This window comes from Heterocephalus glaber, unplaced genomic scaffold (genome assembly GCF_053883595.1).
Source record: "Heterocephalus glaber isolate CG9 unplaced genomic scaffold, H.glaber_assembly_v1.0 deba00001752, whole genome shotgun sequence".
NCBI lineage: Eukaryota > Metazoa > Chordata > Mammalia > Rodentia > Bathyergidae > Heterocephalus > Heterocephalus glaber.
The window spans coordinates 36389-52572 of record NW_028258452.1 but is presented as its reverse complement, the minus strand read 5'-3'; the positions used below and the strand labels follow the sequence as shown (position 1 = coordinate 52572).

At 40.9% G+C, this 16184-nt stretch overlaps 1 protein-coding gene and 1 long non-coding RNA gene across 2 annotated transcripts; one reads left to right on the top strand and one right to left on the bottom strand.

The window, feature by feature from the left end:
• The first annotated feature begins 1693 nt into the window (after positions 1–1693).
• Positions 1694–9718, top strand: LOC147821277 (protein FAM170A-like). The gene is made up of 4 exons (XM_087201096.1): positions 1694–2636; positions 5096–5227; positions 7440–7556; positions 9038–9718. The coding sequence occupies exons 1-4, from the start codon at positions 2558–2560 to the stop codon at positions 9703–9705; spliced, it is 996 nt and encodes a 331-aa protein (XP_087057222.1). The 5' UTR covers positions 1694–2557; the 3' UTR covers positions 9706–9718.
• Positions 8494–14319, bottom strand: LOC147821276 (uncharacterized). Its single transcript, XR_015447359.1, has 2 exons — positions 12976–14319; positions 8494–10888 (listed from the first exon to the last, which is right to left on the bottom strand). It is a non-coding gene; the product is annotated as an uncharacterized LOC147821276 (long non-coding RNA).
• Positions 14320–16184: the final 1865 nt, after the last annotated feature.

Below are 16184 nucleotides of genomic sequence, written 5' to 3'. Positions count from 1 at the left end.
TTGGTAAATACTTAGCCTAACTTACCAAAAGTGGAAAGAAAATATTTACATCAATGGAATTAAAAATGAAAAAGATAAAATTACCATAGTCACTGCAGAAATCTAGAGGATTACAAGAAACTTTTTGAAATCAAATATTCCAATATATTGGAGAATCTAGAAGAATTGGATAAATTAATGCACACATAAGAATTACAAAAAATTAACCAAGAAGATAGAAAAATCCTGAACAAACAATTAAAAGGTGATAAAATCGAGGCAGTAATAAAATCCATCCCACTTAACAAAAACCCAGCATTTTATCTCGACTTCCAGGAAGATCTACTGCCAATATTCAAACTCTTCCATGAGATTGAAAGGAAGAGAACATTGCCAATATCATTTCTTAAATCTAACATTTCTATGACATCAAAACAGACAAAATTACAGGCTAATATCCTTAATGAATGTAGTTGTGAAAATCATCACAAAGATACTTGTAGCTACTTTTTTTTTTTTTTTTGGTACCGGGGATCGAACTCAGGACCTTGCACTTGGGAGGCAGGCACAGTGCCACTGAGCTAAATCCTCAGCCTCACAAAGACACTTGCAAACAAAATACAACAAATCATTAAAAAGATCACTCAACATATGTAAATCAACAAATGTAAAATACCACGTAAACAGAAGGGCAAAAGTCACATAATCACTTCAATAGGAGCAGAAAAGGCCTCTGACAAAATCCAAACATCGCTTTGTGATAAAAAAAAAAAAAACCTTGATGAAAATATGTATACAAAGATCTTTACCTCGAACTGATAGAAGCCATTTATGACAAACCTACTGTCAATATTTTAGCACTTTAGTTTTCAGAGCTCTGAATTTTTCATATTTATTTCTTTACATTGCCTTATCATCCCTGTCTTGGAATTCTTGTTTACTGACTGTAACTGCCAAAGTTTTATTCATCTTTTGTCTTCTTGGTTTTTTGAGACAGGGTCACATTTTGTAGTTCAGGCTGTCAATGTACTGACCGTTGTCCAGGCTGGCCTCAAACTCTCAACCATCCTCCTGCCTCGGCCTCCTGAGTCTTGGGGTTACAGGCATGAACCACCATGCCCGGATGTTGTCGAGGTTTTTATAGCATTAAATAGTCTTGTGTAATTGTTTTGTCCCTTGGTTAATGTTTAATTTCAAAGTGAAGTTTTTATTTCATTCTACTTTGTTTAATTCAATATGTTTCATAGTAGCTGTGACATTTTTCCTTTTTTATTCACCTTTTGCTTTCTATTCTTATACTACTGTATTTTACTATAGAATCTGTGATTCTCTCTGACTTTATCTGGGTAGGCTAGGCCAGAAATGCACCCTTTCTTTCCATCACTCCACAAAATGTCAATCTCCTACTTGCAGAAACATGGATATGCTACTTTGTATATTAACCAAAGAAGGTGTGAAAGCGAAAGATTATCCTGGGCTCTCTGGGTGACAGACTGGAGATGTGACAGTATAAGCAGAGGTTAGAGTGATGCTCCTTGAAGAAAGGGAAGAATACATGAGGACTGCATGCAGCTGCTGAAACCTAGAAACCTCTGCCCCTGGAAAATGATAACCACAGAGAGAACTGATAGAGTAAAGGAGGCTGCAGGAGGATAAGCCACTGCCTGGGACTCATGGTAATTACTAGAGAAAACAGAAAACTTTGACCTTAAAAGATGCCGTATGTTCTACACACAATGGAAGGTAAAATAATGCTGTCTCAGAGTTCAAACTCTACAGGACACAGATGTTCCAAAAGACAGACTGGGGGCTGGCACAGAATCATGGAGAATGAGACAGTCAGCCACAAGAACAGAATTCCTGATGAAGACCAGGTTTGGTGTAGTCAAAACTGAGTCTCTCCCAGCTATCAGGGAAGTGAAGAAGAAGAGCGGCAAAGGAGACAGGTTGGATTGGGAAGACACATGAGAATGTACACAGCAGCAGCAGAAATTTAATAAGTGCTGGAACTGTTTGGATTTATGAGGTGCTCTCAAATATGCACCTCTATTATAATATGTATCTGACATGTATTTCCAAATAACTTCAATAGTAATACTATGATGTAGTATTTACTAATTTCCACAATAGAAGCATGGTTCTAAGCCTAATCCTCTCTGGTCCTGCCATATCCTTGGGGTTGGGAAGATTCAGAAGGACAGTATCCCTAGACACATCAAAGGATTTCCTTTGTTGAATCAATATCATCTCTTACACTTTGGGTATGAAAGTTCAAGTCAGTGACAGATGAATGAAGGCAATAGATTAAGCAATCCTGCAGTGCTGTGAATACTGGTGGGGTCCTGGAACACCATGGATGTCATCAATAGGTCGTAGAACCCTGCGGAGTGATAACTGGTATGATACCAACCAGGGTATCACACTGAGTGTTACGAAGGACAGTGATCTGGTGAACAGATAGTGTCTTATTTGCTTTTTTAGGGGGTGTATACATTTAATTTCTTATCTTTACTAATAATTCTCTGAGAACAGTCTCAGACTCTTACCTGATATCAGCAATTCTGCAAAGAGTTGAACCATGAAACTTAAAGAGAAGAAAAAACACCAGAAGAAGAAACCCTTAAAACGACCTGTGAAAACGTCAAGGATTACAAGAGGTATGTATTAGCATATTCTCGAGGAATAGGGAACCAGGAATTGCCTTCTAAAAACAGGGAAAAGAGTGGACTTCTAATTTGTGGTGGAGGAGCAGAGGAGAGAAAGATGAAGAAAAGAAGTGACCAAAACAGGGAAGGAGGGAGATATGTATGCCTTCACAAAGGCTCATGTAGTCTGAGAGTAAAGAGAAGGTTAGATGATCCAGGTCTTGTCACTGTGCCTTAGGCTTGGGGCTGCCGATTCAATCACTCTGGGTCACTCTCATCCTTCATCCAGACTATTTTTTTTTCTTTAAAAAATGCGTTTTCTGCCATTTGACTTCTTCCTAAGGGCACTGGGAGAGTAAACGAAATTTAAGTTTTCGTAGTACTTTTTCCTACTTTTTTCCTTTTGATGAAGAAACTGGTTCATAGAACTGAAGAAAACAGTTTTTAAAATAAGTTGAAATGGTGTGCAAAAATGACTATAAAGTCACAAATAATTATTTACTCAGGAGTAAAAAGCTAGTTTTGTTTCAGACTATGAAGATATGTCTCCAGAACTTTAAAATTAATTTTACTGGTATAGTGTAGGTATACATAATGATCATATTCATCATAGGACATTTGTACCTGTACATAATATATCTTGATTTTTTTTCCCCATTCCCCTCCCCTGCCTTCAACCCTTCTTCCCCTCCTTACTTACAAAGCTTTATTACCATTTTATCTTTCTTTTCTCGTATTTTTTCTTTTCCCTTTCTTCCTTTCCTCCTTCCACCTCACTAGTTTCTCTTTTGTGCAATTTCTTCCTATTTCACAATATTTATAATACATTTTGGTCCTTATTTACACTTTCAGTTTCTCACACTAGAGAGACAATGTGATATTTATACCTTTGTGTCCATTTCACTTAAGAGTATGCTCTCAAGGTGCATCCATTTACCTAGAAATGTTTTGAGTTTAACCTGCTTTATGGCTGAGTAGTATCCCATTATATAAAAATGCCCCATCTTTTTTATTCATTCATCAGTTGATGGGCATTTTGGTTGTTTCCAAAATTTAGGTATTACAAACTATAGCGCCACAAACATAGGTGCACATATATATGGCTGTGGTATGATACTTTTAGTTCTTTTGCAAAGATACCCAGAAAGGGAATAGCTGGGTCAAATGAGACCTCTAATCCTAGTTTTGTTTTATTTTTCTAATCCTAGTTGTTTGAGGAATCTCCACACCGATTTCCACAGTGGTTGCCAGTCTACATGCCCACTAACAGAGGAAAAGGGTTCCTTTTTCCCCACAGCCCTACCAACATTTGTTGTTGGTTCATTCCTTAATAATAGCCATTCTTCCAGGACTTCTTTGTGAAATGTAAGAAATACACATGCACACACATAAACATGCATGTACCGTTTAACCATGAATTATGAAATACGAGATAATATTTGGCTATTTATGGAAAAATTAGAAACTAACAGTTGTGTTACCTTGGAGATTAACAGTAAACAAATACCTATTATGAGGGAGGACCCTCATTCAGTGGTGGGAGGGGACAGATTGGAGCCACACCTAACATTCCAAAGAGTGGCTCACATTTTTGAGAACAGTCTGATACTTCAATAGATTTTCAGATTTCTTTATTTTCTGTTGGTCCTTTGTACAGAGGGGCCTGAAGAGTGTTCTTGTCTTTATTTCACTTTCAGTTACATGAGTATATATTCAAACATGTCAAGTGTAAGCCATGAAATATGCAAAGCACATACCCATACTTACTCATACACACACAAAATACAAAAATAAACCAAAGCATGATAAATACTATCATCTAACATAATTGTCCACTTACTGTATACCAAGTCTGATTATTTGCCTCTCAAAAACACCTTACAACCTGACTTCACTAGAAGATTCCAAGCTCTAATAACTACTACACATAGAATCAACTGCTAGCATGTTGATGAGCAAGTCAACAGGACAATTGCCCTCAATTGACTAATTCATAGGCTGAGAAAAATACCGTCATCATTAACACATCTTTCACAGAGACCCAGGGCTATCAACATCCTAGTCGACTGGAAAAGCAGAGTACATGGAGAGAGACAGAGGCTTCTATGGCCACAGAAATAGGATTTGTCACTTTTCATTTTCTTTGGTAGGAAATACAATCACAAGATCAAAGCTAACTACAAGGTAGCTCAATAACTAGAATACAGTGGTCTGTCCAACTTGAAAGGTTGAAGCAAGCAGTTTCTGCACCAATGAAACTTTGTGCAAATGTAATGATCTGTAACAAGTACTGACAAAATAAATACTGCTCTACATTTAAAATTTTACCAATAGGAGCCGTATTGTTTACCCTTGAGGATGGAGGTAAAGTGTATTCAGTGAACATGTAAATAGTAGACTCATTATATGTTTTACAATAGATACACATAAACACCAAACTAGAACTGTATCGTTTTTATTTCATTTCTCAGGAAAGTTGGATTCACAAGATGTTCTGCAGGTTAGAGCCAAGGTACTGGCCCATACTCAAGGCCACAAAGTGGTGGATAGTTCTTCCTCAACCTCAGGGGACTTCTCCTATGAAGACAAATTCTTGGATGCAGGTATGGAAGCGGGGAGTACAGAAGGGGAGCTAGGGTCTAGGAATATCTCAGAATTGAGTTGAATAGTTCTGAACATCAGTTGATTCAAGGGTTCTCAGCCAGAAAGAAACTGAAAATAATCAGCAGTGGCAGCAATAAATGTCAAAGGGAAAACACATGAGAGGACTTCAGGAAGGCCAGGATCATTGGAGAACTGGGCTCTGCTCAGGAAATAGTAGGAGAGTGCCCGGGAGGATAAGACCATGATCAGAGTCACATAGGAACAGTATGTCAGTAGGAACTAGGGAAAAGCACGGTAGACTGTCAGGAAAGAAGAAGCCCAGAATAATAGGATCCTCAAAAGATCTTACTTAAAACACATTAAAAAGATAGCCAGTCCAAGAACACAGCACATCCACTTATTGTCCTAGCCAGTATTCACACATGTGTTCCTACACAAACCCATCTGCATTGCTTCTTATTTTTCTCATTTTCTTATAATCTTTCACATGCACATGAATTCAAGACTTTCACTTTTTGACCCTACCATGCAAATAGTAATAATTACTCTGATTTCTAGATGACCTTAGAAGCCAGGAGCCAGTCAGGAGATAAATTTGTGTAAATAGAAATGCAAAATATATACGTTTTGTCTGGATCATTTTTGCTCATCCTTATATTTATGAATGTTATCCATGTGGCATATGATTACAGTGTATATTGTCATTACTCCCTATATTCCATTACATGGAGAAAAAATTTATTCATTGATTATACTTTGTTGGGCCTTATGAACAGGAACAGGAACATAAGAAGATCATGAATATTTAATTTCTTCAAACACAAAAATTTACCAAATCATTTGTTTGAGATTAAGAATCTCTAGGAAGTAAGATGTAGACAAAGTATGAAATATGTAGAAGGTGGCAAGCAATATGAAACAGTACCAAGTTCGAGGGGCATCAGGCACCTTGAGGGCAGGATCCCTGTAGAAACACAGAGGACTGAAGTGCAGCAGTTCCTGCCCAAGTAAGACATCACTGTTCAAGACGCAGTAAGTATTCCTGGGAGAGGATGCTGGACAAGATGGCTTTGGAGAATAGCAGAGGGTAAGCAGAATGGAATCAGCTATTTCAGGTATAATCTCTTGATTACCCTGCTCCCATTTTACAGACAAGTTCATTCTCAAAGGTCTGAGGTGGAACAGAGGTGGAGCAGACCCTGTTTGTTCAACAACTGAATAAATGACCCCTTTTCTCCAAAACTGCCCAGGTTCTGTTTCCAAAACTCACCATGTTCATTTTTCTATCTCCCAAAAATTTATTTGAAAAATGAAGGGTGAAGGGGTAAGGGAAAAACTAGCTCTGTAGAGCAAACTTGAGCCAAAAAAAGAAAAGGTAAAAAGAGCAAAAATTAAAAATACACCCTGGGTTTGGGAAACCCAGGGTGGGCTACTGTGAAGAGTAAAGATAGCGAGCTCCTCCCGGTTTCTGGTCTTCCTCATGATGTCCATATCTTGTGGAGCTCATAGGAAGTTCTACATATGGGGTCCAGGAATCATCTGGCACTGCCCTGGAGTCTTGTGATTTACAGGTCCCTCCCACTTCTCTAGTCAGTTTGCCACATTCTACCTCCTATATCAGAAGGTTAAAGATCCAATAGAAATGTGGAAGCACATTTCTGAAAGACGAATTGGGATCAAGTCTGTAAAGTCTTCATTTGAATGCTTAGCTGTGCCATGCCCAGTTCCTAGAGAACCATCTAACAGTTTGTATCTTTGCATGCAGGTCCATCTTTTATTCATATTCACATCAACCCTTCCATGTATATGACTCTACATTCACCAAAATAAATGAGTCAACATTCACAATTCCTCATGAAACTTATACTCCACAGCTTTCACTGGCACAATTTATTACCAGGAAATTGAGCCAATAAAAATAGCAATAGTAATAATATCTAACCACTAGTGAATGTATATCATATTTTAAACATATTTGAGTTCCCAATATTCTGTATACATCTCTAAAAATATATAGAAGATACCCAATCCCAGTGATACCCACCACATACATAATTTTAATAAGTTCTCTTTAATTTTGTGTGAGGAATTACCATGGGTGGTAACAATGGCAGAAACAAAATATCTACTCCATATATGTTTTAAAATGACACAGACCCAGACTATGCTATGTATCAATAATTTTGTTGCTGCTGTTTTCTTCCACTTCAGAACTGCACAACTCTCCAGAGGATACCACTGAGACACATGAGATGGTCCCAAGTTCAAATCTGGATGCAGGAGAGAATTTCTCAGTCTCAGAACATTTGTCGTGCGTCTCTTCTTCAAGTGAGTGCATTCCTATGGACAAGGATGGTAAGGCAGATGCAAAGGTGACCTGAGCTTGGACAAGAGGTGCAGCTGAGCAGCCTCCCAACCCCATTCATTTCCTTTACATACACGAAAGGTCTTCAGGGAAGAGGGATGAACACTGACTCCTCTGAGGAGGGGCAGATAGGAAATCTGCCTTCTAGAGGAGGACAGAGTTCCTCAGCACACATTTTCATGTGAACACTGCGGCCACTGTGGGTGAGGCAGTGGCCTATGTGATGTGCAGGAGGTGGAAGCAGAGTCTTCCCCCTCAGATCACTGTATAAACTCACCTCACACTCACATGTCACACTCCTTTGTACTAAATACAGACCATTTCTCCTCCTTTTTATCTTTCTCATAAATATCTCCTCTCTCCCTATTTTCCCAGTATCAGTGTTACATAGGTACAGCCTTATGCTCACATTCCAGAAGTCATTCTCAGACTCACCCACCATTTTACACCTTAATCCTGTAAATAACTTCATATCACCTCACACAGATAAACTATTACCTCACATGGATAACCTGTTTTAATTTCATAATGCTACTAGTAGACAAAATACTAGAAAACTCTTGTGCCCTTCTAATATGTATATGTTCTCACACAAAAGTCACTTCTTCACCTCGCCTTCAGCCCTTCACAGAGCTGCATGTGCTGAGGTCATAAACACTTCCTCCAACATGTAAGGCTATTGTCACACCATCTACCAATATTCACAGTGAAATCACATGTGCTATCTCACACAGTATCAGACACACACACACACACACACACACACACACACACACAGACACATCACTATCTGCTTTTGCCAGTACCAGACAGTCACCAAAGGTATACCAGAATATATGTACGTATACATACATGCACAGATTCCGCCCCAAAAATGTATACACACTTCGGGAAAAGAAAAACTTGTATAAATATTTTAATACTGCATTTATTGAGATATAATGAGATTAATGCAAGTTATCTTTGGGCACTACAATTACAAGAGGTGCTCAAAGTTGAGCCCATTAGCGGTGAACTGCTGCTTGGGTGACCTTGGTCATTGAGATTGCTACATACTTGTTTTCAATTTCTTCCCTAAGAGCTGACAATGTAGTGGATTTCCTGAAATCTACAGCATCCTCAATGGTGCCCCATATTTGGGTACTTGAAAAACATACTATTTTTCTTTTCCTGAAGTGTGTATACATTTTTTGGCAGACTCTGTATATGTATACACACATACACATACATGTCTATATACAGGTGTGTATGTACATATATAATTTATAGTAGTTGCCTTACACAACTCATTTTTCACATAGGATTACAAAGTATGTACATTACATGACACAAACCACACACAAAATATGACCCCACCCCAGGACATTTTCATGGCCATCTTATCTCATTATTTTTGATAAGCTTTCTTTTCCAAATACCAACATACTACCTCAATATGTTCCAGGTCCTGAATCCTGCAAGAGGCTTTTAAATCAAGATTTGATGGAGAAGGAGACTTTCTCCTCCATGGCACATTCTCATTTACCTTCCTCCTTGGCCAATAACCCCTTAGAGTCTGCAACATCTACTGAAAAGAAAAGAGTCCTGAATGTCTACTATAAGCCTGTCCCAATGAAAAGGGGTACGGCTTCCTTGGGGGATACAGAAGATGATTTGGAGCCCCCCGCAAAGATGACAAGAATAGCAAGAATGACCTTTCCTGAGAAGATCCCTTCAAAAGCCAGCCTCTCTTCTGTGTGCCTAAGAGACGTCCTAACTGACAGTGAAAATGGCCTGCACGGGGAAGGCCAAGAGGAAAGGGAAGAGGCTGAGAATCTGGCCTGGGATTCAGGGCTGGAGGACCTGTACAGTGGCTTTAGGTGCATGGGCTGCGACCAGGTCTTCCCCAATATGCGGATGCTTAAGAAACACCTGGAGGATGGAGTTGAGGGTGGTGCTTCATGCCTTAGTCTTGCATTTGCCAAACTAAGCAACAAAACAAAGCAAAGCAAGAGAATCACAGAGGGGGAGGATGGGAATATGACAACACCTGGAGGTGATATGGAGACACTTTTGACATTCTTGTTACTTTTGGCTTTTTGTGGCTTTATGTTTTACTATTATAATAAATAAAAATTAAATCATATGTTTCTGGAAGTAATCAATTAGAGACAATAACTCAAGAGGGCACCAGAAAACTTTTCCATCCACAAAATAGCAGAAAAAATAAGCATCTTCACAATCTAAGCCTTTGGTTAGTTTTTTTTCTTTCCATCTCTGTTCTCTCACCCACATCAGCCTGCTCTTTCCAGAATGGGTCTCAAGGTTTGTATTTACCTTTGGTTTATTATTTATTTTCATTAGTACATGTTGGTAATACATAAAGTTTACAGACCTGGGGAGCAATTGGTACGGGTACATAACACATCTTACACTTCCTTTGTATCATCCCCTTTCCCTCTCCTCCCACCCCCACCCTCTCCACCTTTTGATCTTTTCCCTGTTTAGAAAGATTTATCCCTCTTCTTCCTATCATCTATCTTTATTTTGCTCTTTATCTATACTTTGGGTTTCTCATACAAAAAAAACCTCCATGTGATATTTAAGCTTATGTGTCTGATTTATTTCACTGAACATTATGGTCTCAAGATGCTTTAATTTCTTTTTACAAATGACTCAAGTTTATCATTCCTTATGGTAGAGTAGTACTCAATTGTGTTTAAAAACCACACTTAATTTATCTATTCTTCTGTTGATGGACATATGGGCTGCTTCCAATGTTTAGCTATTATGAATTGTGTTGCTATATACATGGGTCTGCATGGATCACTGTAATGTCTTTAACTCTTTTGTGAAGATATTTGGAAGGGGAATAGCTGGATCAAGTAGAATTTCTAGTTTCAGTTTTGTGAGGAATCTCCATACTAGTTTTCAGCCCACTTGTCTCTGCCAGGTATAGGCCACAGGCCAGGGGTTCATGTGGGCTGTTAGATTTAATGTCCTTTGTCAGAGAATCTGGTGGTTCCCTTCTCTCTCTGGTATTGTGCTGTCCAGGATCAGGTTGGTTGGTTGTTCCTTGCCTCCTGATTCCTTGTGACATGCTCCCCCAGGGAGGGGTGCTGCTTGACCAATACAGGACTTCTTGCTCCCCTGCTGGTGAGAGCCACTCCTCTGGAGCAGGTGTGCTTGCTCATGTAGGGTCAGACACTGCTCCTCTGGCACAGGTCTGCTCTCAGGTGAGGCAGGGATGGTGCTCTTCTGGCACATGTCTCCTTGCTCACCTAAAGGTGAGTGCTGCTCCTCTAGGGTGGGTCTGCTACATAGTAAATATTTTAAATTTAAAATTCACATTGTTTTTTGATCACACCATATATAGGGGAAAGGGTATTAAGACAGTTAAATTTGCAAATGACAAGTGACGTTCACCATAAATTGCATCTTCTAACATTTTACCATTATTAATGGTTGAAACTCCAGAAGGTATTTGGGATTCCTCTTTATATCCACATTTAGTTATCTTACAAAACACTCAGTTATTAGTCTGTCCTTCTCCATAGATGTATTTGTGTGAGAAGTGCCTATGCTCCTTTGTGTGCACATGCAAACAGGAATCAAAATATCACTTCTCTTATCCCTGGAAAGAGTTTTTTTCTCACTGTCTCAGCTTCCTAACCTCCCACGAATTCCTTATATCATAAAATCTGATTGCTTCCTTGTCTCATACCACATGCCCTTTTCAGTGTCCTTGCTTTAACCCCCCACCCTTTCCTTCCAGTCCTACTTAGTATTCTGTGCTCTGAATTTCACATCTCATTTCTTTCAGCCTGTATACTCTGACCTTGTCCACCCAGGTAGCTCATCTACCATGTATGAGAATCCCTCAACTCCTAAGTCCAGCCATGATATTCTTTCCACAGGAACAGACCTTCTTCCTACTACACTGTGAGTGTTCACCTGCACATTGCAAGCACTTCAAGCTCAACATGTCCAAGGACCAACAAGCTCAACATGTTGGTCCAACATGTTCAAGGCCTGTATCTTCATGTTTTTACAGCCCTGCTTCTGGCTCGTGGCAGCAGCATTCCCAGGAATTTTGATCACACCTCGTAAAGACAGTCTTGAGAGAGGAGTTACAGAACTCCTTCAGAAAGTGACACGAATGATGGGATAAGTGTGTTCAAAGTGAAAATATTTTGAGGGCGAATAATGGTAATGTGTCTTTTAGTGCAATAAATTTTTAAAATTTAAACATTCACTGTATTTTCAGTCACCCCTTGCACATGAACTTTTTCGTTGTTTTGTTTTTGAAGTGCTGAGAATCAAACCCAAGCCTCCCACACACTAGGCAAGTGCTCCACCACTGAGCTACATCCCCAGAGCCAAACATTTTAAGTAAAAATGTTTAAATAACTTGAATTTTGGGGTAAAATAGTATTCTATCATAATTTGCTTGTTTCTATTGTTGGCCATTCAAGTAATTTTCATTCGTTATAACCAAAGTTGTGTGGTTCAATATTAGAGTAGTAAAAAAAAAATGATGATTTTTATCATCATGAAATTCTTTTATCTTTAAAAAATACAGTGATAAGTCATGGGAGTGTACCTCAGCAGTCGGGCGCTTGCCCAGTGTGTGTGAGGGCTGGGTCCTATCCCCAGCATCGCAAAAACAAAACAAAAAAAATGGATGAAGAGTTATATTTTCTACTGGGAATGTGGACTGGTGGTTGGAAAGAAGTAAAACTGAAGCCCAAACTGGAATCTACTGAAAAAGAAGCATACAAGAAAAATTTCACGACTGGTGATAAAGTATAATGCAATAAATTTGAAAGAAAAAGTGGCATTATTTAGTGAAGTTAAATATTTGCACACCTTATATACTAGGGAATCCTAAAATTACTGAAAAGAATATTGAATATAGGGTTTACGAACTTTGTTTTATAATTCCGGGGAATATGGCTGTGTTTGTGTTCATGTGGAGAAGACGGCTTTGGTATTGTTTGCCACGTGATGTGCAGTTTGCTTAGGGAAGCAAAATTGTGCCCAACGCTTTTGTTTGCCAACCGAACTGTGTGCAAACAAAAGCGGTCCTGAACCGAGGTATTACTCTACAGTAAAAAGAATAACAAACATGCGTCAGGAGTCACACAATACTAGTTCAAAGATGTGAAAGAAACAGACCTGATCGTCCCAGAGCTCCGCCTCCTCCCAGCCTGGTAGCTCAGGTGAACCCGTGCTGTGCCCTGCACCACCCTAGCTGAGGCGCCACCAAACCAGTACCACAAGGTCACCGAGCTGGGAGAAGAAAACCCCTGCGCCCAACCGCTCAGCTGAGCAGTGACTTTGTACCCCACGCCTCAAGCTCTGGCTGCTAGGAAGGGGAAAAGAACTGTACTACTTACTTACTTCTCTCTGCTGAAGCCCAGTAGGCAGCGGTTCAAAGGAGCCACCCCGGAATCATCTCTGTCTTCCGGGCCTCAGCCACGCACTGGTGTAACTCCCCGGCGGCCCCGCGGCCCGGCCCCTCAGCCACGCGGGACTGCAACTCCAGGCGGCGCCGCAGCCGCGCCTCTGACCAGAGCAGGGGCGTCAGCGTCTGTCGCTGACTGACTGACGGAGGGGGAGCTCCCTCCCGCTGTCCATCGTGACCCCTGTCCCTGGAAAACCAATGCCTGGAAGTTTTATGGCAGGAAATAAGTGAAGAAAATCTGTATTCCCCAAGGAATAGGTGTGGCACTCTAAACTAGAAGACTCAAAAGAAAATTACTCTTTGTAACATAATGGACCACAGGGCGGCCTCAGCAGAGAAGCTCGTCTTCTCTTCAGTCTCCTCTTCCTCTCCCTTCTCCTTCGCCCGGATTAATAGGTCTGTTTCCCATTCTCCAAAGGCATTCCTCACCTCTCCACTGCACACCCAAGGGTTAAGCCTTTATATTCTGTTTCCACCGTTATGCCTTTTCACTCCAATTTTTGGAGAAAATGCTGTGCCTCCTTGAGCAATATGCAAGTGAGAGGGACCATACTTTGACCAGGGGATTTCTTCTGATTTTACAATAAGATTGACTTCAATTCAGACTTGTTCTCCACATTTTAGGTCCAGGAGTGAAGTGGAGGTAAGGGATGTATAGAGCGCCTGGATTGTGCTGTCAGCCCTGCCTGTTTTAAACTAATCTACTAAGACCTTAAGACCTCCAGGCTTTAGAGCTCTGCTTCACTTTTCTACAAGAATGTCCTTACCTTTCCCATAGTCAGTCTCCCCTGCTGTTGCCAAATGAGATCCTAAGACGTTCCGTGTGTTGAGTGGGAATGATTATGCAATACCATATGTTATTGCTACAAGAATAATGTGCTCAAATCAGAACACCAGGATCGGAACACAGTACTGACCCTTCTAGTTGTTAATTATGTGTACAGTCTCTGAATATTTTCCTCTTCAGGATAACAATTGCTACAGAGTGCTATGTACACACATGTTATTAACATAGCACTGTCAGGGAATACCATCGATGCCAATTATAGATGCTGTAGAAATCAAATGAGATGAGAAAAATGAAGTGTGGTTGGCTGAATAAAAGAAATAATACATCAGAAAATTGCTTGCAGGGTACACCTAATTGTGAACCTTGTAACAATTGAGTATTGTATTAAATATGTGCTAGGTTAAGTCTGTTGTTACTTTAACACAATTAAAACGTTGGATCTATACAGGGCCATTTATTCACAATCAAAATAAAACAAAAAAATATACCCCAGTACCCTTCTCCCCAGGAAGAGGGGAAATAGTATTTCTGCTGTACTTCATGTTAGAGTCTCCTGAGTTGGCCATCTTCCCATTTGGACTTTCTGTTTTACTCTGAGCTACTCACACACCTTCCAGCTCTATAGATTCATGAATTTTACCTGATTGCTTGGGGACCAGGCCTGGGTGAAGGGAAGATGGGCCTGTCTGAGATGGAGAGTGATCTGACTGAACTGGAGGGGAGCTGACAGATACCACCTCCGATTGGCAGGTAGTCATTCACTCATGGGGGAGAGGCGTGCACAGCCAATTGGGGGATGGGCAAGGAGATGAGCAAGAAGGGAGATCGTGCACCCAAAATGATCAGCGACAGGAAGAGGCACTTGTGGAATGAGAGGAAGCTGTGGGGTTGCTGATGAAGGGGCACCAAAACTCCAAAGGTCAGAGGCCATGAAAAAGGGATCCTCCAAAAAAGCCACAAAGAAACGGCTGGCTTAGCGGGCATTTCCATCAACCCGGGTCTCTGGAGATTGCCCTTCAGAGAGCTCCCACCACTCTTACAGGCTGAATCTTTATAGCAAGAGTCTCCTTGGGACCCTTAGAGCTGAGAAAAGGAAACCAGGTTGGATGGAACTCTCTGCCAGGCCCAAGGGCAAAGTTCAAGGAGAAGCCATGACTGTACTTTTGAAGTCAAAATCACAAATTATACAAGATATCTCCCAAATTACCAAGTCTGAGTCAAATCCATTATGGTCCTAACAATGTCAGTGTTAGACGTGTGGGTTGATCAGAGAGGCTGGATACGAAGACCTGAGGCAGTGTCTTGAGGGGAGTGTAATTACATGCTTGCTGGCTATCAATTTTAGGGCTCTAGAACAATAGGCTTAGGAGAAATATGGTCCCCCATATCCAACAGGAGAATAGAGGTCGCAGGGTAAAGACAAAGCTAGCGTGAGAGCTCACCTCATCGATTCCCTACTCCACCCCACTTCCCCACACACTAATATGCCCTGCCACTGCAGGGATGCAGTGCACCCCTGTGTTCTGTCAAAGCACAGTGTCAGCAGTTTCCTATTGCCCTTTGGCAAAATCCAAACCCTTTCCATGGCCTACAAGGACAAGAAACCCTCATTTTGTCCTGCTACTCCTTGCTCGACCTGGACCCCACCACTCTGAGCTGCATTCTGCTCACTTTTCTGCCTCTGCACCTCTGGAAGTCTGTTTCCTCTCACTGGACCTTGGAGCAGCCTCTTGTCTGGACAGGCTCCTTCTCCTCCCCAGCAAGTTTCATACACCTCCCAAGGCTTTGCATTTCACAGTCAGCCAGCAAGTGCCTCTGGAGAGATGCTGCTATGGAAGCTGCAGAGAGCCCAGCACAGCTGTGAACACCCCAGCCCTGCACTGCGGAGCTTCTTTTGAGTTGGGGGAGACTGACAGTGAGCAAAGAGACCAGGAAACAGTACACATGCTCTGTCAAACACTGCTAAGAACTGTGGAGGGAAAAGCACAGTGAGCGGTAAAGGGAGTAAGAGAGGGTAAGAGGGGGTGAGATCTTTCCCAGTGTTTCTCTCTCTGCCTGCATCTACTTCTTCCATAATGCTTGATGTTTTAACTTATGGGTGTGCTTATTGGTTTCCATCTGTATCCCCCACCGAGATGTAAGGTTCATGGAGGCAAGAACTGACCTTTTTTGTTGTTGTTCCAGGGATTGAGCTTGGGAGCTTGCGCTTTCGAGGCAGGCAGTGGAACCACTGAGCTAAATCCCCGGCCCAAGAACTGCCTTATTAACCATGCTTATTAGCTATTAGGTGCTGTCTAACACCATTGAATAAATGGATGAATGGAGGAAGGATAGAAAGGACAAAGGAAGAAAATG

Excerpts from the sequence above, each read along its gene's own strand:
- LOC147821277 (XM_087201096.1), top strand. The coding sequence starts at position 2,558 with ATGAAACTTAAAGAGAAGAAAAAACACCAGAAGAAGAAACCCTTAAAA. Across the intron at positions 5,228-7,439 it reads AGACAAATTCTTGGATGCAG|AACTGCACAACTCTCCAGAG; the intron begins GTATGGAAGCGG and ends CTTCCACTTCAG. Across the intron at positions 7,557-9,037 it reads GTCGTGCGTCTCTTCTTCAA|GTCCTGAATCCTGCAAGAGG; the intron begins GTGAGTGCATTC and ends AATATGTTCCAG.